The 19,754-nt window shown below is 33.7% G+C and overlaps 2 protein-coding genes across 2 annotated transcripts; both read left to right on the top strand.

The window, feature by feature from the left end:
* Positions 1–1,196: 1,196 nt before the first annotated feature.
* On the top strand, positions 1,197–2,231 carry LOC126727616 (cytosolic sulfotransferase 15-like). The gene has a single exon (XM_050433429.1). It carries the CDS (start codon positions 1,197–1,199, stop codon positions 2,229–2,231), a length of 1,035 nt encoding a protein of 344 aa, XP_050289386.1.
* Positions 2,232–7,700: 5,469 nt separating this feature from the next.
* LOC126728916 (receptor-like protein EIX2) lies at positions 7,701–10,397 on the top strand. The gene is made up of 3 exons (XM_050434667.1): positions 7,701–7,832; positions 7,996–9,694; positions 9,745–10,397. The coding sequence occupies exons 1-3, from the start codon at positions 7,701–7,703 to the stop codon at positions 10,395–10,397; spliced, it is 2,484 nt and encodes an 827-aa protein (XP_050290624.1).
* Positions 10,398–19,754: the final 9,357 nt, after the last annotated feature.

The raw sequence follows: 19,754 nt of genomic DNA, 5'->3' as shown, positions 1-19,754 counted from the left end.
CCTCTAAAATGATATATTATATATTACACTCACATGTATGTATATATTGCCGACCTTGATGTGGATATGTTTCAACCTTCTAACATTATTCTTACAAACTTCATTTTCAATTTTATGACTGATTCCAGTGCACATGAATTAGGTGGTACGGATCCAAAATGAAACGGATTGAGTAGACTAGAGAGCATCAAATTTCTCATGGCTACAAAGTGGAGTCTTCTATTACATTGACATTACCACCATTATTCATAAGATTCAATGGCTCAACAATTTGAAGTGTTTAAACCATTTGGGTAGGAACAGGTAACCCAATTGTATAACAACACATAAATCAACTAATGCTCCCCAACATTTTGATTCTAATGGGACTGCTTGATGGTTGTATATGATATTACACTTGCTCTTATTTTACCAGCTTTTGCCCCCTTTCTTCATTGATTGAGGCATTGCTCATATGAAGAATACAAGTCAATACCTATAAGAAATTGGGGTTTTAAAGTTTAAACTGCTAATTTGGATTACTTTTTATAAAATCAAAATTGTGAAATATCTAAAATTTTTCCTAAACTTTTTTTTTTTCCCCTTGTGTGAAGAAAAAATTTTGGAAGCCAAATTGCAGCCACATTCAAAGTTCAAGGAAAAAAAAAAAGATAAAACATTATAATTATCAAAATTATAAACTAGCAAGTATTAATTCATTGATAATTTGCCGTTAAATTCTTAACTATTTCGACAATACAAAAGTATGTTGAATCTACTGCATAAAACTCCCATTTTTACAAAGTTTAGAAGTGGTTGATAAGCAAGCAAAGATCCATACAGTAGCAATAATTTTTTTATGTAAAGATATTTGTCGGGTGCATGAATTTTACAGTGCAAAATATTTGTTAGAATAAAAGGGTGTTTTCCTCGTGGAAAATACATAGTACTAGCTAGCTGTGGGGGCGAAGGATTTCAATTCAGTCACTATCAGTAAAGAAACGCCCAACTTAGCTAGGCAGACGTAAAGAAGTAGAAAACTTAATAAGGTAACCAAAACATGCCAAAAATGGCACGAGAAGCATCACTAGTTGTAAGCCCACAATATAGTTTTTGTGATGCATGCGCGTAACGTGTACAAAATATCCAAACCCTTCTAGTACAAAAAGATGAACGAGTTCAACTATAAATAAGTGGCCTTATATGACCTAATTTTCATGCCAATTTCTATCAATACTACTTCAATGACTATCACTCATTACCCAAAAAACCAATCAAGTAATGGAGGAGAAGAAGAAGAAATAAGCCATGAATGCAAGGAACTTCTTCTTTCTCTTCCCAAAGAAAAAGGGTGGAGAACCTCTCACCTCTACAAGTACCAAGAGTTTTGGTGCCAAGCAATTGAAATCCAATCCATAGTCTCATTCCAAAGGCACTTCCAAGCAAGTGACAATGATGTTGTATTAGCCACCATTCCAAAATCAGGCACCACATGGTTAAAAGCTTTGACTTTTGCTATTGTGAATCGTAAGCGTTTTGCTTTGGAAAATAATCATCCTTTGCTTACTTCAAACCCTCATGATCTTGTACCTTTCTTTGAGTACAAGCTCTATGCCAACCGCCAACTTCCTGATCTCTCCAACCTTCCACACCCTAGACTTTTTGGCACCCATCTTCCATTTCCTTCCTTGCCTGATTCAATCAAGAAGTCCGGTTGCCGGGTTGTTTATATTTGTCGAAACCCTTTTGACACTTTCATCTCCTCATGGCATTTTCTTAACAAAATTGATCCTGGATCTAAAGCTCCAATGTCACTAGATGAAGCCTTTGAAATGTATTGTAAGGGCGTAATTGGATTTGGTCCCTTTTGGGACCATATGTTGGGGTACTGGAAAGAAAGCATAGGGAGACCTCACAAGGTGTTGTTCTTGAAGTATGAGGACCTGAAAGAAGATGTCACTTTTCACTTGAAAAAGCTAGCAGAGTTTCTGGGGTTCCCATTTTCTTTGGAGGAGGAGAGAGCTGGTGATGTTGAAAAGATAGCAAAACTTTGTAGTTTTGAGAATATGAAGGAGTTGGAGGTAAACAAGGCTGGCAAGTCTATTAAGTACTTTGAAAACAAAGCCTTGTTTAGGAAGGGTGAGGTGGGAGACTGGGTTAACTATCTGACACCAAGAATGGTGGAGCAATTGGCCGAGGTGGTGGAGGAAAAGTTAGGTAGTTCTGGTTTGTCATTTAAAGTGTTCTCTTAGGATAAAGAATAAAGTCCTTTGTTCCATTATTAGTGTTCTACTTTATATGCATACTCTAATTATAGTCTGCCACACATTTTTTTTTTTTTTTTTTTTTAAAAAAAAAAAGTAACCAAAGTTTGGCATGCTACAATTAATGGAGTATAGAGTAGAATATTAAGATTGAGACAGGATTTTCATTCTAGCATAAGTAATACGGGTGTTGTTTGCATTGTTTTGTGTACAACTCCTTTCCCATGTAGGTTGAAAGGTGGAGATCTTCAAGTAAATTCACATGTTAAATTAATGTGCCGCAATTCAAACAACTTGGCTTCTTAATGTTGTAAGGTATTTCTCTTTGTGCAAGTTATTTCATTAGCATGTTATTATTAATGAAATTTTAGTTTTTGGCAACTCAAATGAAAAGATTCTGTCTTTTTTCCTCACCTCATTTGACCAAACTCAAATAATGTCTAAAGATTGTTATTTATCCGAAAATCATTGTTATCATTAATATAATAATATTATTTATACTTATTAGCGCAACTACACACTAAGTACTTGATCTCTTCTAAAAAAAAAAGTACTTAATCTAAGATTTTTTTTGAGCATTTTCTCAAAAATATTTGTTTGAATTCATTGAATTATTACAAAAAAAAAAAAAAAAAAAAAAAAAAAAAAAAAAAAAGAAGAGGTAAAACTTAGGTATTTTTAGATTTTTCAATCAGGTTTAAAGATGTGTTTATATAAGTCACTGTAGCACATCTTTTTGAATAAAAAAAAAAAAAAAAAAAACTCAACCGTATCATTTATTAGTCAATGCAACCAGTCATATGTTTAAATTTAATTAGAGAACCTAAAATATAACATTAAAAAAATTGTACCATATTTAAGTAGGTTTGCTATGAAAAAGTACAACTATTACTTTCTTGATTTGCTTTCATGGAGTACTAATCATCATGAAACTTCACTCATATGTGTATATCTAACAGTTGTACATACAATTCTTTTTTTCAATATTAAATATGAGAACACACTTTGTAATACCAAAAGACAATTTATGTATTTGATGTAAATATAAAGGAATAGAACTTCTACACCCCACAATAAGATATCTACTATATGTATGGGTTCTATCAATTGTAGTATGATATGTATTTAATTTTTTTTTTTCCATTTTTAATTTTGATTGTTTTATTAAGAAATAAAAAAGGCACGTGTGATAGATTGCAATTGGTAAAATATAAAATAGAACACTCAAAAGAGGACAAAGGATTTGTATTCAATTCGCATTAAAAAAAAATGATTTGTATTCAATATGAATAAAAATAAACTTATTAAAAAAAAACAAAATAATGCGTTTGAAATAAAAACTTGTTTAAGAAGGGTGAGGCGATACACTTGGTAAACTATATTTGTCCCATAGTATGGTGGAGCAATTATCCATAATCATGGAAGAAGTTAGGTAATTCTTGTTTGTCATTCAAAATTGTTGTCTTAGTGCAAACCATACATGTGCTCAGCTTGTGCTATTTGCACTGTTAATTTCTCTTTCCTTTACAATGTAAGACAGAAAGGTGAAGTCCATGTTATACATATAATCTCACAAACTCGGATAGGCAGGCTTAAACATAAAGAATATTATGATTGGTATAACTGTATCATGTCACCACGCTTAACTTTCCTCTCTTCAAAATTCAAATCAAATTAGAATCAGGTGGGTTGTAATGTCAGTGATTAAGCACTCTGCGGCAGCTATTTATCTTTCAAAAGCCCACAGAAAATACACATAAATAGGGCCGAAGTCAGATAGTCTTGAAGGGCTTGGGTTTTAAGGGACCAAATTTGAAATAAATGATGAAATGGGCTCCATACCTATTATTTCAGATAGATGGATCATTGAGTAATGGATCACCAAGGCCCACATGACGACAATCTTTTAACGGCCATGTACAATCAGCATTTTATGTCCAAAACCTTGAGACGCAACACAATTAAGTAGGCCTTCTTGTGTCCAAAATCGAAATTTTAATGAGCCATTGCTTGAATTTCATGTTTACTCTCTCTTAGGGCTGTATGAGCAATGCCTATATAATAAAATATTTTATAATTTTTTTCACAACAGTTAAGTGGACAAATTTTTATTAATTCTTATCTAAATTCATCACTAATATTAATTTTTTATTTACTACATCATCCCAGTGTTAAAAGTTTTTAGCAAATTTTGTGCTATAGACTCTCTTCGCGCATAAAGAAAAATATTTTGAGAGGAGAATACAGTGCGAAAACTTATATCTTTGATAACTTTTGCAAAATGATAGGACTCCAATTTGTTCACGTGGCAAATTATGAGTGGTGAATCAAAAACTCCACTACTCATGACTTGCCACATAAGTAAATTGTAACAAAAATTATGGTAAAAGTTGTGATCCTAGTATTATTTATAACTTTTTATTGTGAAAATAGTTTCTTTCTATAACTTGACTTTTTAGTTTGAACCGAGTTCAGTTTTTGTCTTTGGCGTAAGACATTTTGCAATAATACAATATACTCTTCAGTCACCTCGCTTTAACTCTTTATATATATAAAGCATATTAATATCGAAGCAGGTAATGAAATATGTATGTGAGAGAAGAGTGCAGTGTGAAAGCAACATTATTTAGTGAATATTATCTTTGTATAACTTTTTTTTTTATTAAGAGATGGAAAACTTGGAAAATTCTCAACTAAAAAAGTTGGCAATAATACAATGGTGTATACTCTATTAAGAGAAATTTCCAGTGACTTTCGTCTTCTTTCATTTTACTATTTGCTGCTAATAATTTATACTTAACACAGGTATAAATAATTAAGACATATTTTAGGCTAATAAAATCATTCATTCTTGAAACATTGCACATTCGATGTGTCAATGCTCTTTTCTTAATCACATTCTTGATCCTCTAATTAAATTCATCCTATATAATCATGGGTGGAAGTTCCCTCCAATTTCTCCTCACTTTAGTTCTCCTTTTGTTGTGCATGAAACCAAAAGCTGGAAATAATTTGGGGTTAGCAGATACCCTGGCTGCAAAAAGCATGAGAGACAAGCTCTTCTCAAGATTGAACAAGACCTTATTGATAATTATGGCCAAAAAAGTTATATGCAAATTAGTGAATTACAAAAACACTTCAATAATATAATTAAAATTGAACAATGAAGTAGATAATAATAGTAATAATATAAAAGGAATACCGTCTAAGACCAGTTAAAAAAAAAAGAGGCATGGGACCAAAATTGCATAAACCAACCGAAACAACCAAGTGAAGTCTATATATGCATGTGCTACCTTCTGGGAAGATACAAGAATTTAGAGGGAGACATCAGTGATTAAACAAAGACTGGTGCCTATGTTTTTTACTCTTTTTCTACCAACAACTTGCCGTGTTGACTATCCACCCCCATTGACCATACATGGGTTGGACTTTTAAGTTCAGAGGGAGGCAACAGTGATTAAACTAAAGATTGGTGCAAGAGCAGAAATCTGACAGGTTCAAGGATTTATTTATTTATTTTTTTTATATGCATTCGGACTCGTAGTTACAATTGTGAAAAAGTATGCATCGCTAGATTTACTAAGAAGGAAAAGTACATGAAAGTAGTTCAATGTTGGTGGGAGTTTTCTATCTTAACTAACACTTCTTTACGTTTCAATGAAGATATCAGCAGTTCAAATCCCCATGCCCCAATTAGCAGTTGTTTATTTATTTATTTATTATTTTTTTAATGAAAATATGGTTGAGAACTTTTATAATGCATAGAATTTTAGTTTATAACGTCTGCTCTATATGATGATTTTTTATCATGAGATCAAGATACCAAGAGAATTCGATATGCTTCTATAATAATATGAGATATGGATAATATTAAACTCATATATTCTTCTTCAACAACTAAAAGAAGATAATAAATTAATAATAATGCTAGAAATAAAAACTATTTTACAAAAATTTTTACAAACTGTTGATGTAGTGAGTGATTATTGGTAAATGAAAAAATGATATTAATAGTGGGCCTAGATTAAAACCAATAAGAGGTTGGTCAAATCAACATTTTATAAAAATATTGTAAAATAGTTTGTATCTGTAGTATTACTCATAAATTAAAGACAAAGTTTGGATAAAAATTTGATTGTAACTAATGGCTACAATTCCACTCAATATAATTTTTATTGGATGTGAATTTTAACAAATTCATTATTAGATTACATTTTCTTTTCGTATCCTCAATACTTGAAAATTTTCTAGAAGATAAAAAATCAATAATTATATCATCAATCAAATGTTTAAATTTCAAATTTTTGTAGTCTAAAAGTATGCTTAAAAATAAATTTATGGATCAAATAATAAATAATATATGATTGACACAAAATTTGACATGCGTATTTAGAACATAAAGAATATGTAATCCAACAATTAAATTTTTAACATTTTTAATTATGTTAATTCTTTTTAGTGGAAGTTATAGCCATTAGCTACAACCAAGTTTGTAGTCAAACTTTTTCCATAAATTAATAAAAACAACAATACTTATGTTTATGTGATGCACAGAATTAACAAAAAAATTATATGCAAATTACTAAAACACTTCAATAATATAATTAAAATTGAACAATGAGGTAGATAATAATAGTAATAATAAAAAAGAATACCGTCTAAGACCAAAGTTACAGTAAAAAAAGAGGCATGGGACCAAAATTGCATAAACTAACCAGAACAACCAAGTGAAGTCTATATATGTGTTGCCTTCTGGGAACATACAAGAGTTTAGAGGGAGACATCAGTGATTAAACAAAGACTGGTGCCTATGTTTTTTACTCTTTTTCTATCAACAACTTGCCGTGGTGGCTATCCATCCCCATTGACCATTGTGGACTGAGCATACAAGGTTTGGACTTTTAAGTTTAGAGGGAGGCATCAGTGATTAAACTAAAGATTGGTGCAAGAGCAGAATCTGATTGGAGCGTCTTATATGCATTTGTATCCATCTTTCCAGAAAATAAAACCGGCAACTACTGCATCGGACCACGAAATTCGGACTCGTAGTTAAACAAATACTTTTTCTTAAAAATGGTGTCTATTGTCTAATCTATTAAAGCTTAAAAGAAATTTCCAGTGACTTTCATCTTCTTTTTTTTTTTTTTTCTAGTTACTGCGAATAATTTCTACTTAACGCGTGTATAAATAATTGAGGCAAATAAAATCATTCTTGTAAACATTGCTCATTTGATTTGTTGATGCTCTTATCTTAATCATATACTTGATCTTCCAAATTCATCCTAATCATGGGTGGAAGTTCCCTTCAATTTCTCCTCACTTTAATTCTCCTTTTTTTGTTGTGCATGAAACCAACTATTGCAAATTATTTGGGGTTAGGAGATACTCACCTTGGCTGCAAAGAGCATGAGAGACAAGCTCTTCTCAAGATAAAACAAGACCTTATTGATGACTATGGCCTTCTTTCTTCTTGGAGCTCCAATCAAGATTGTTGCATGTGGAGTGGGCTCAGGTGTAGCAACCAAACAGGCCACGTCATCATGCTCAATCTCAATGCCTCGTCCTTTCGCTCACTGCCTTTACGAGGTAAACTTAATCCTTCCTTGTTTGAGTTGAAATATTTGACTTATTTGGATGTGAGCTTCAATGATTTTAATCAAAGCCAAATCCCAGAAATCATTGGTTCTCTCTCCAACTTAAGACACCTTGACCTTTATCATGCTAATTTGGAAGAAATATACCTTTTCAGCTTGGGAATCTTTCCAACTTGCAGTACCTTGATCTTGGTTGGAATAATTTTAATATACCTGAAAACATAGAGTGGCTCCCTCAACTTTCTTCTTTAGAATACCTTTGCATGACTACCGTTAACCAAAGCAAAGTCAATAATTGGCTCCATGTTGTGAATAAACTACCGTACTTGACATCCTTGTACTTGTCCTCTTGTAATCTTCCGAATATTTTCTCTGTTCCCCTTGTCAATTCTTCTACTTCTCTTGATGGCCTCGATCTCTCTTATAATAGTCTCACTTCTTCTTCTTCAGTACTAGAGTGGTTGTTCAACTCTAACACTAGTATTGTTGCACTTGATCTTAGTTATAATCAATTTCAAGGTTTAATTCCTGATGGTTTTAGCAAAGTAAACTCTCTTGCAAAGCTCTATTTCTATAAGAATGAGTTTGAAGGTGGGATACCAAAAAGCTTTGGTGGTATGTGTAGTTTAGAAGTATTGGATCTATCATTGAACAAAATTAGCGGACAACTTCTAGGAATTTTTCATAACTTGACTGGGTGTGCAAACCACTCAATCGAGAGTTTGACTTTTGATTGGAATCAAATAATGGGATCATTACCTGATATCACAACATTTCCATCATTGAGAATATTAAGGCTTCAAAATAATCTTTTGAAAGGGATCGTGCTTGAAAGTTTGGGAAAACAATCCAATCTAGAGACTTTGTATCTTTCTGGTAATTCATTGGAAGGTGTTATTTCTGAAGCCTACTTCTCAAACCTCACAAAATTGAAGCAATTGGGTTTACCTAATACCTTGGTTTTCAACTTCAGCTTTGATTGGGTTCCACCTTTTCAATTAGACGGGATTAGTTTAAGGTCTTGCCAATTGGGCCCTCGATTCCCAACATGGCTTCGAACTCAAAAATATTATTCTTGGATTGATATTTCTAATTCTGGAATTTCGGATATCATGTCCAATTCAAATTGGATATTCCCTCCTCAACTAGAATATATGAATTTTTCTTTCAACCAAATAAGTGGTCAAATTCCAAATTTGCCATTGGAGTTTACTTCTTATCCCATCATAGACTTGAGTTCAAATAAACTTGAAGGTGGAATACCACAATTTTTATTTGAATCGGCATATTTGGATGTTTCCAAGAATATGCTTTCAGGCCCAATCTCCGCCTTATGTGAAGTTCAGAATGGTAATTTGAACTTTCTAGTTCTCTCCAATAACAGGTTATTAGGACAGATTCCTGACTCATGTTGGATGCATCTTAAAGGATTACAAATTCTTAATTTGGCAAACAATCATTTTCATGGGAAAATACCAAGCTCGGTGGGATTTCTACATGGGATTGTAACATTGGATTTAGGCAACAATAATTTTAGTGGAGAACTTCCTTCTTCCTTGTATAATTGCAAGGAGTTGATCTTCCTTAATCTTGGATACAATGCTCTGGCAGGACAGATACCGATATGGTTAGGGACTAGTTATCCAAATTTAATTATCCTTATCCTTCGATCCAATCACTTCAATGGAAGCATACCTATTCATCTTTGCCATCTAGAACATCTTCAAGTTTTAGACCTTGCTTTAAACGAAATCTCGGGAAGTATACCAAAATGCCTCAACAATCTTTCTGCTTTGACTAAAGAAGATAGTCCAGATGCTACCATTATCCATTCTTCTCTAGAAACTATCGGCAGTATGGGATATGTGTTTTCTTATATTGATCGTTTGTTTTTTATGTGGAAGGAAAAGAGCAGGAGTATAAAAATATTCTTGGACTATTAAAAAGCATAGATCTCTCGAGCAATAATTTAACTGGGTGGATTCCAGGAGAAATTGTGGAACTTGTTGGATTGGTTTCCTTAAATCTCTCAAGAAACTATTTAACTGGACAAATCACTTCAGAGATTGATATGTTACAGTCATTAGATTTCTTGGATCTATCTAAGAACCAGCTTTCTGGTGGAATTCCTTCAAGCCTTTCTCATATTGATCGTCTAAGTGTCTTGGACTTGTCAAACAACAATTTATCCGGAAAAATTCCAACAAGCCCTCAACTTGATACCTTTAATGCATCCTCATATGAGCGAAATCCAAATCTTTGCGGAGCCCCGCTTCCAAACAAATGTTCGGGGGAAGAAATAGCTCAAAATCCAGCTATGAACGGGAGCAGAGAACATGCTGGCATGCAAGATGAGAAAGAAGGGTTTATATCCATGGGATTTTATGTTAGTGTGGCCCTTGGATTTATCGCAGGTTTCCGGGGAGTTGTTGGCACATTAGTACTGAATATGTCACTGCGAGTCGCATTTTTCAGGTTCTTGAACGATTTCAAAGATAGGCTATATGTGGCAATATCAGTGAATATGGCCAGAGTTCAGAGGCAGCTTCAAAACTAACTGGTAATAATTCTTTCTTCCCAACTTTTCTCTTCTACTATGCAAATAAATCTATCACTTTTACCGCAATTTGTTTCTCTACGCAAAAGTCTTTGTTATTTTGATAGTACAATCAATTTCTCAATTGATCATTTGATGATTATATATAGTTACTATTGACTATTGACATCAGAATCATTATCACCCTTTCTACCACTAAGGATATATTATAAATAGTTTAATACTATTATTATTATCTTCATATACTTCAATTATTTTTTCTTGATGACTAAATTAGTTCAAGAGATTAGTCATGTTAAAAATCCAAATAAAAATTCTATTTAGTTTCTCAAATACAACTCAGTTCATTTTCAATGGATTATGGGATTGATTTTTGGTTGTGTAAAGTGAGTTTTGGAGTTGGACAGTTGGAGTGGTGGTTTAAAGGATTTGAACCCATTAAGAGTAGTTTGGGTACCCAAATCACTCGAATCTTCCGTATAGATTCCTTTAAAAAAGTTTAACAAAATAACTTTTCTATTTCTAGCTTGGCCCATTTGATTGGGATGATTTTAAGGAGATGAAAAAGGGGAGAAAAATATAGAGAGAAAATGATTTTATTGGGTGTATGGTTAGAGTGATTTTAGGCGGGAAAACTAGCGGTTTTTCTCCCTAGTGAGGGGGGTTACTTGTGTGTCAAGAAACTCGCTTATAGGTTTTTTTTTTTTTTTGTCATTTTATTACAAATTAAAAAAAACAACTTAAATTTATATTTTTAAGTATTTTTTTTGTCATTTTAAATATTGTTGTTCAGTTTTCAGTGTTGTGAAAATACGTGTTTGAGTATTAATTATTGTTTAAACAACCGTGCTAAACAGCCCTTCAAACTTGACAGTGAGAGATATGATATGGTGTATGGTCCGACAGTTTTTTTTTTTTTTTGGTTGGTATTTGTATTTGTATTTGCTAAACAACAATATCATTCAACTAGCAAATGAGCTGGCAGTCAGCCCTACAAGCATCCTCAATTTCTATAGGAAGACTCCACTTATTCGGACAGAAAGACCTACTAAACTTGACTGCATACTGATACTTTGCAGCCTAATGAGCAGCAGTATTGCAACATCTTCTAACTCAATGAAAATTACAATTCAAAAAGGACTTACGAAGTTTCAGTATATTATTAACAGTACGTAGTAGCAATAAATCAGTCAGGTTGAATTCCATATATGGTTAGGGGGTCAAAACAAGACTTTGCATCTCCTTCGATGATGACTTGCTCCCAATTGTCACTCAGAATTAGCTAGATTTCCCAGAGCATAGCTGCAACTTCTACTTGTGGTGGTGAACATCATTACATTAAACACAACGTGAAATTTGCAGATACTGCAATATCCACATTGAGTTTAATCCATCCCTAGCTCCTCTGGAGCTTCCCAACCATTTACTTTTGACTGTGGGTTGTCCCTCCTGTCCTTGGATAATATCACAGCACGTTCCATAGTTCTCTTCTCAATGTATTGGGTGGTTTCATAATGTCAACGTGCATGGCCCCCAATTACACAGCAACTGATTCCTCAGGTACCAGATTGCTTCTAGTGTGAACAACATTTTTAACGAACATAGATCATTAATCTCTCTATTCACTGCTTGTTCCGATTGGTTAATTTACTTACTTTGGATGCAGCCTGATTCTCAGTAGAGTAATTTGAATAATGAAACGCTTTCCTTTGAACCTTGTATCCTTTGCACTAGTGTATTTCTCATCATCTTAAGTACATGCAATAGTATTTTCATAAAATAAAAAAAAATAAAAAAAAAAATAAAAAAAATAAAAAAACACAACACCAATGCATAGACACCCATTGTATAAGAGCATTTGCAGCAATGGAGCTAAAAAGTTATAATGCTATTTTAGCTCCACCAATATAACAAAAAAGGCTTGCAGCAGTGGAGCCAAATCCATAAAATTTAGCTGATTTGCTACAGTACACATCTATCTATAGATGTGCACTGTAGCACTCATCTAAAAAAAATATATAATTTTTTTATCCAACTCCCGATTAAAATAATAAAACTCACCTTATTTTTTTCATTCTTTTATTCTATATCTCCACCGTGCACTCATCAGATCACTCATCTCCCTCACTCATCTCTCTCACTCATCAAGCACTCATCTCCCTCACTCATCTCCCTCACTCATCTCTCTCACTCATCAAGCACTCATCACCGTCACCGTCCCAGCCCAGCCCACGCCGTCTGTCGCCGTCCCAACCCAGCCCAGCCCACGCCGTCGCAAGCTCTCATCTCTCTCACTCATCAAGCTCTCCACACCGTCGCCATCCCAACCCAGCCCACGCCGTCGCAAGCTCTCATCTCTCTCACTCATCAAGCTCTCATCTCACTCATCAAGCTCTCCACGTCGTCGCCGTCCCAGCCCAGCCCACGCCGTCGCCGTCGCCGTCCCAACCGATCCACTTCAGGTCAGTGCTCTCTCTTTTCTTTTGTAGTGAATTTTTTCATGGCTTAATTTTTCTGGGTTTAGTGTTATTTTGTGGTGTTATTTTGTGGTGAAAAATGGTGTTGTTGCTATGTTGATTTGGGCAAATGGTGTTATTTTTTTGCTGTTTTTGTTGGGTATAACATCTGAATGGAGGAATGTATTGGGAATTTTCTGTTTGCAGGAATTTGTTGTGTGGTTTCTATGGTCTCTGTAATTTGTGCAGGGAAGTTTACATGTTTGGGTGGTCACTGTAATTTTTTGTGTTGCACAAAACCACAGAGTTACGTTTGGGTGGTCTCTATAAATTGTTGTGTTGCACAAAACCACATGAATGTATTGGGTTACTGTAATTTGTTGTGTGGTCTCTGTAATTTGTAATTTGTCTATAAATGTAATATAAATGTCTCTGTAATATAAATCACAAAGCTCTTGGTGACATTTGAGAAAGTAATTAATTCAAATCATTATAGCTAATTTTATTTTGGGTTTTATAATTTCTTTGGCGAAAAGCAGACAATTTGAACTTTCATACGTTATAGGCTTTCCTAAATTCGGTGAATTAGAAATGCTAATAGACAGGACCTATGGTACACAGAAAGTCCAGCTTACACATCTTTTCACCATGGTAAAGTAAGCCCATCAATCCTATGTAGGAATAAAATAGTTAGCTAATAATTTATGTCCCTATATCAACCAAATACGAGGATTCTGAAAGCCTTTTTTTTTTTTTTTTTTTTTGAGGATTCTGAAAGCCTAACGCGCACAACTGACCCCTAATTTGAAATGCCAGCATTCTAGAACAAAGAAACTTTAAAAGATTACTTGAAGCATTGAGCTAGTATTTTCCACCATTACATACTATTGCAAGCTTGTTGCTCCAATCCTAGTAAAATTTGATGGGAGAAATTGAAACTAAATTTATCCCAATAACATAAAATCACAAAAGTAGCAATCCTGCTTGACTTACAAACACATGATGTAAGCACTAATGCATATCTCTATAATTTGTCTATAAATGTAATATAAATGTCTCTGTAAGTTGTTGTGTTGATATAAATGTTAGTTTGGAAATTTTCTGTGTGCAGGGAAGTTTATATATTTTTTCTAATTTTATGGAGTCACGTACGGACACAGAGTTACGTAGAGACCTAACATTTATCACGGGTATCATGAACGAAGATATAGAAATTGACTCACAATTTTTGGGAACGTCTCAAAATACTCCTGTGTCAGTTTCTGATTATCCACCTCCACCTCCACCACAAGTTGAAAATGCCTCTTCTACAAAAGGAAAACGGGGCTCTAATTTTACTATAGAGGAAGATAAACTCTTAGTGGCAGCATGGCTCAATACTAGTGTTGATGCCATAAACAGTAATGAACAAATACAAAATACCTTTCGTCAAAAAGTTTGGGAATATTTCATGTAGTACAATACATCCGGTACCACATGTACTGTTATCTCCTTGCTAGGTCGTTGGGGTACGATTAGTGAAAAGACAAATAAGTTTGCTGGGTGTATGGCTCAAATTAACGCACTTCATCAAAGTGGTATAACCGAAGAAGATAAGGTATAAATTATATTACAATAGTGTTAACATGTCTATTCACCAATAGTTTGAAGATATTAACCAAGTTATATTTGTTTTAATTTTTTTTAGATTACCAATGCGAAGGCTTTGTATTTAGAGAAGCACAAGAAACCCTTTCTTCTTGACTATTGTTAGCTCATGTTAAAGGACCAACCAAAGTTTGCCGATCCTAACAATGCTAGATCGAGATCATCCGTGCCTCCAACTTCAGAGGCAATATCTATTAGTGAAGGGGATTGTGGGTCCGGACTTGGTGACACTTCCAATTTTGAGAGACCTATTGGTAGGAAGGCCGAAAAGGCCATCCAAAAGAACAAAGCCACCAGAAAAGATGTAGGGGAATATTTGAACAAAAAATTGAAATTGATTGAGGATGTAACTCGGTTGGAAGAGGAAAAAATGTCTTTTGAGAGGGAAAAACTTGCGATTGAAAAGGAAAGGAGGGAAGAAAAACTTAAGATTGAGAAGGAAAGAATGATGATTGAGAAGAAAAAATGTGAGCGGGAAGAAAGGTTAGAGGAAGAGAGAATCATGATGATAGATACAAGTGGCTTAACCGGAACACAAAAAGTTTTTTATGAACAACTCCAAGAGGAAATCATGGCAAAACGAAGATCACGTAATTAATGGGTTTAATTGTATTTTGGATGTAGTTTAGACTTTTATGTATTTTGTAGTGGCTTATGTCACTTGATGAATTATCTTAAACTATATGTATGTATTTGTGTTGTGACTTGAAGTGCAATCTAACAAAGACTTTGAAGTGCAATCTTTTTTATCTTTTGTTAAGTTCCATTTGATCTTGTGATAGGCATTGATTTAATTCTTTGATCCAATTAAACTATTATTTGATCAACTATGAGTATTACAGCCACTATGAGTGCCTATTATATATTTTGCTATTATATATCTTGCTGTTACAGCCACTATGAGTGTCTTTCATCCAATTATTTCTATTCATTGAACATTCCTAGTATCATATGCTTGGTTATGAGATGACAGGTCTTAGAATAAATCTATGAACAATGAGCATTCATAGTATTTCCAAGTTTTTTTTTTTTTTTTAGATGTATGTGTTTGTGTTGTGATTTGTGCGTGAATTAGTTATATTCATTTTGTTGTGGTTTATGTCACTTGATTTTAATCTTGCATCTATAGTAATAATTGATTTCCAATTGTCTTGAAGGTTGCATCCATGAATCACTATTTGTTTCGCAAGTTCCTTCTTGATGACTCAGATGAAGATGAGATAATCGAAGAACTTGTTATGGAAGCATCACAACCTAAGCGTCGTCGTCGTTCTATCCAACGTAATCATTTGGTAGACCATGAGAGGCTTTTTCTTGATTATTTTGCTCCCACACTAATATATCCACCCGCTTTATTTCGTAGGAGATTTCGGATGAAGCGTTCTCTTTTTCTTCGTATTCAATCTCAAGTTGAAGCTCATGACTCTTACTTTGTCCAAAAAAGAAATAGTGCCAACAAACTTGGTTTATCTTCATTACAAAAGATAACTGCTGCACTTAGAATGCTTGCGTATGAAGTATCGGGTGATTTGATAGATGAATATATGCGGATTGGAGAAACTACTGCATTAGAAAGTTTGAAAAAATTTGTTACTGCGGTAATTGATGTTTTCTCTAAAAAATACTTGAGAAAACCAAACAATGAAGACATTGCTAGACTGTTAGCTCACGGCGAACGTCGAGGTTTTCCAGGTATGTTAGGTTCAATTGATTGCATGCATTGGAAGTGGAAAAATTGTTCATCTGCATGGAAAGGTCAATATTGTGGTCATATTCGTGAGCCTACTATTATTTTGGAGGCAGTAGCATCATATGATCTTTGGATATGACATGCATTTTTTAGGTTACCTAGATCAAATAATGATATTAATGTGTTAGAGCGATCTCATGTATTTAATGAACTTGCTGAAGGACGTGCTCCTACAATACATTACTCAATTAATGGTCATGACTACACTATGGGATATTACCTTGCTGATGGTATATATCCAAAGTGGGCAACATTTGTGAAAACAATCCCAGCTCCACAAGGACAAAAGTATAAATTATTTGCAGCAGCCCAAGAGGCGTATAGGAAGGATGTTGAGCGTGCATTTGGAGTGCTTCAAGCACGTTTCGCAATTATCCGCGGACCTGCACGATTTTTTCATCTTGAAACACTCAAAAAGATCATGAAAGCGTGCATAATTCTCCATAATATGATTGTTGAAGATGAGCGGGATGATAATAAAGTGGTAGATTTGGATTATGAACAAAATGATGGAGTGGATAATCCTCCTCTGCAAATGTTACGTGAACAAATGTTACGTGTTCCATGGACCTGCATGATTTTTTCATCTTGAAACACTCAAAAAGATCATGAAAGCGTGCATAATTCTCCATAATATGATTGTTGAAGATGAGCGGGAAGATGAGCGGGATGATAATAAAGTGGTAGATTTGGATTATGAACAAAACGATGGAGTGGATAATCCTCCTCTGCAAATGTTACGTGAACAAAGTGATGAATTTTTGTCATACATTGAGAGGCATGGACGCATCAGAGACCGAGAAATTCATTTTCAACTCCAGTCGGACCTTATTGAACATTTATGGCAATTGCAAGGCGAGTCGTAGGAACTTTCTTTTTTGTATGTTGAGAAGTATGAGTCATAGGAACTTGTGCGAGTGTGTGAGTTTTATTGTAATTTGGTTTGAGTTATGTATGTGAGCAAATCTATGGACTACATTGTTCTTGCTATAATATGTATTCTATTTTATATGTTTTCTTATAAAATTCCTTCATTTCATAATTCACATTGTTCCAAGGTTGCTTCTGGACAATTGAGACGATAATAGGCTATCATGATAATTGAGAAATTTTTTTAGTAAAAAAAAAAATGTACGAGTATAATTTGGGGTTAAAAAAATCACTTGTTAACACTAGACGATTATTTGCTATCATGCGGCGGCGGCAGCGGTGGAAAAAGAGTCGTCGGTGGCGGTGGCGGTGGCGGCGACGGCGGCAGCAGCGATGACGGTGGCGGTTGAAGGTGGTTGTGATTGTTGTTTATTGTATAGGATATATTATTTTATTGTAGTGGATATATTATTTTATTGTAATGGATATATTATTTTATTGTGTTAAAAGCTAAAATAGATCCACTGTTGCAGCATGTATGTAGGTAAAATAAATAAAGTAACTTTTGGTGAAGCTAAAAAGCTAAATTTTTAGCTCCACTGCTGTGGATGCTCTAATGGAGTAAAAAGAGAGGAGAAACAGTATGGGCTGGACCTAAAGCAAAAACCTAATGCATTTAGAAGGGAATTCGATTGGATTTGAGCCGCAACCATAACCAAGTCTATGTGGTAACCTTAGGGAAGATACACGAGTTTCGACTATAGACGGAGGCATCCGTGATTCGACAAAGATTGGTGAAACAACTGGGCCTATCAATTATCAATACATCTTTTTTATTGTTAGTTATGATATAATTTGAAGTAATAATAGTACGTTCTATAATGAATTTTTATTTATTTTATTTTATTTTCCCATCAAGCCAGGATATATACCAATTAGTGTTTTTTTTTTTTCTCAACACACAAAAAAAAAAAAAAAAACCAATTAGTTTTAAAGTATATACACCATTTGAATTAACCATCAAATCACCTTTTTAATGACCATGTACATCAGCATTTTACATTTTTTTTTTTTTAAAAAAAAAAAAAAAAAGGAACTAAAATGGACTAGGTCAAATTCCATATTTGGTATAAACTAGAACTGGCCCAACAATTTCAGCATGCCTAAGAATTATTCGTTCTCTCTCTCTCTCTCTCTCTCTCTCTCTCTCTCGTTTTTACATTAACTCTTCTCAAATTATTAAGCAATTCTTATGTTTTTTTTTTTTAATTAAATTATGGGGACATAAAGTTTTTTACAACTTGTTACGATAAGAAGTTTTTGTTGAAACAATATCAATTTCAAATGGGCCCATTATTGACATTATGTTTATTATATGAAAGTAGTTCATTGTTACTAAGGTTGTGTTTGGCAACATATAAAATAATTTCCAAGTGTAAAATATTTTCAATTGAAAATATTTTTGAAAATATTTTATAGAAAGAAAAAGATTTTCAACTGTTTGATTGTGTTCTGGAAATACGTCGTAAAAGTATTTCTAGTGTTGGGTCTTGCATGTAAAAGCATATTTCCAACAAATATTTTCCTATATTTGGCTCCCCAATGTAAAACATTTTCAAGAAAAAATGTCAAAATATATACCTATAACACAACAGGATTTCTCAAACTACCTATACACATCATATATGCACATCCATAAATTCCAATGCTCAAAATATTAACATATACACATCCAAGTTTTGCGTTCATAACAATTACACATGTATTAACATACAAAAATCACAACACAACACAAAATAAAATCTACTACCACAGCCTTCATGGTCATTCAACCAAATTTAGATGTGTCATTTCATTGAGTTTAGTGTTGTACGTAGGACTTGAGATACCACTGCGTTTAGCATTTTGGCATTCAACTTTGCAATCTTCATTGCATGGTTCCACTACTCAATCGCGATATCTAATTGATATTTCAACAATTCATATTTAACATCTTCTGTGCAGCAGGGGATCTCTTCAATTGAAGGTGTACTGGAATTTGAGTTAGAATGAGTAGGATATGTACTAGATGAAGAACCTTCTTGCACATTCCTGCCATCAATCTACCAAAATTTCATAAAAGCAACTTCCACATCCCTTTTATTCTTGAATGCCCTGTGATCTGCTATAGAAAATTGATGGACTTGGACATGGGCTTCTTCCCATGTGTCGTACACACTAGGCAACACGACCAACAAATACCACATATGTTAGCCCTTTAGGTGGTTGATAGGATAAACAATTTAAAAACCAAAATTGGCCTTATGACATACATATTAGTATAGCAAATTATTTGACATACCATTTAATCAAATGTGTAAGCAACAAGGTGATATACAAGAAACGTGCTTGCAACACAAGATAGTGTAGAAAAGTTCAACAATGCCAACACAACAAAAATACAATATTGAATAGTTCAACATCACAACTGCACAATAATCATACAACCAAATTGAACAAATATATCTCATTTGAACAAAAAATACCCAAATCCACAATTTTGGAAGTGGACAAATATATAAATTCCAACCCAAGCAATAAAATAAGATGTAACAAATATTCATAGATATTTTCATATACTCACAGAAATTTATT

Source organism: Quercus robur, chromosome 5 (genome assembly GCF_932294415.1).
Source record: "Quercus robur chromosome 5, dhQueRobu3.1, whole genome shotgun sequence".
Classification (NCBI taxonomy): Eukaryota; Viridiplantae; Streptophyta; class Magnoliopsida; order Fagales; family Fagaceae; genus Quercus; species Quercus robur.
This window is presented reverse-complemented; position numbering and strand designations above follow the sequence as displayed.

Excerpts from the sequence above, each read along its gene's own strand:
- LOC126727616 (XM_050433429.1), top strand. The coding sequence starts at position 1,197 with ATGCCAATTTCTATCAATACTACTTCAATGACTATCACTCATTACCCA.
- LOC126728916 (XM_050434667.1), top strand. The coding sequence starts at position 7,701 with ATGGCCTTCTTTCTTCTTGGAGCTCCAATCAAGATTGTTGCATGTGGA. Across the intron at positions 7,833-7,995 it reads TCGCTCACTGCCTTTACGAG|CTTGGGAATCTTTCCAACTT; the intron begins GTAAACTTAATC and ends ATACCTTTTCAG. Across the intron at positions 9,695-9,744 it reads TTCTCTAGAAACTATCGGCA|GAAAAGAGCAGGAGTATAAA; the intron begins GTATGGGATATG and ends TTTATGTGGAAG.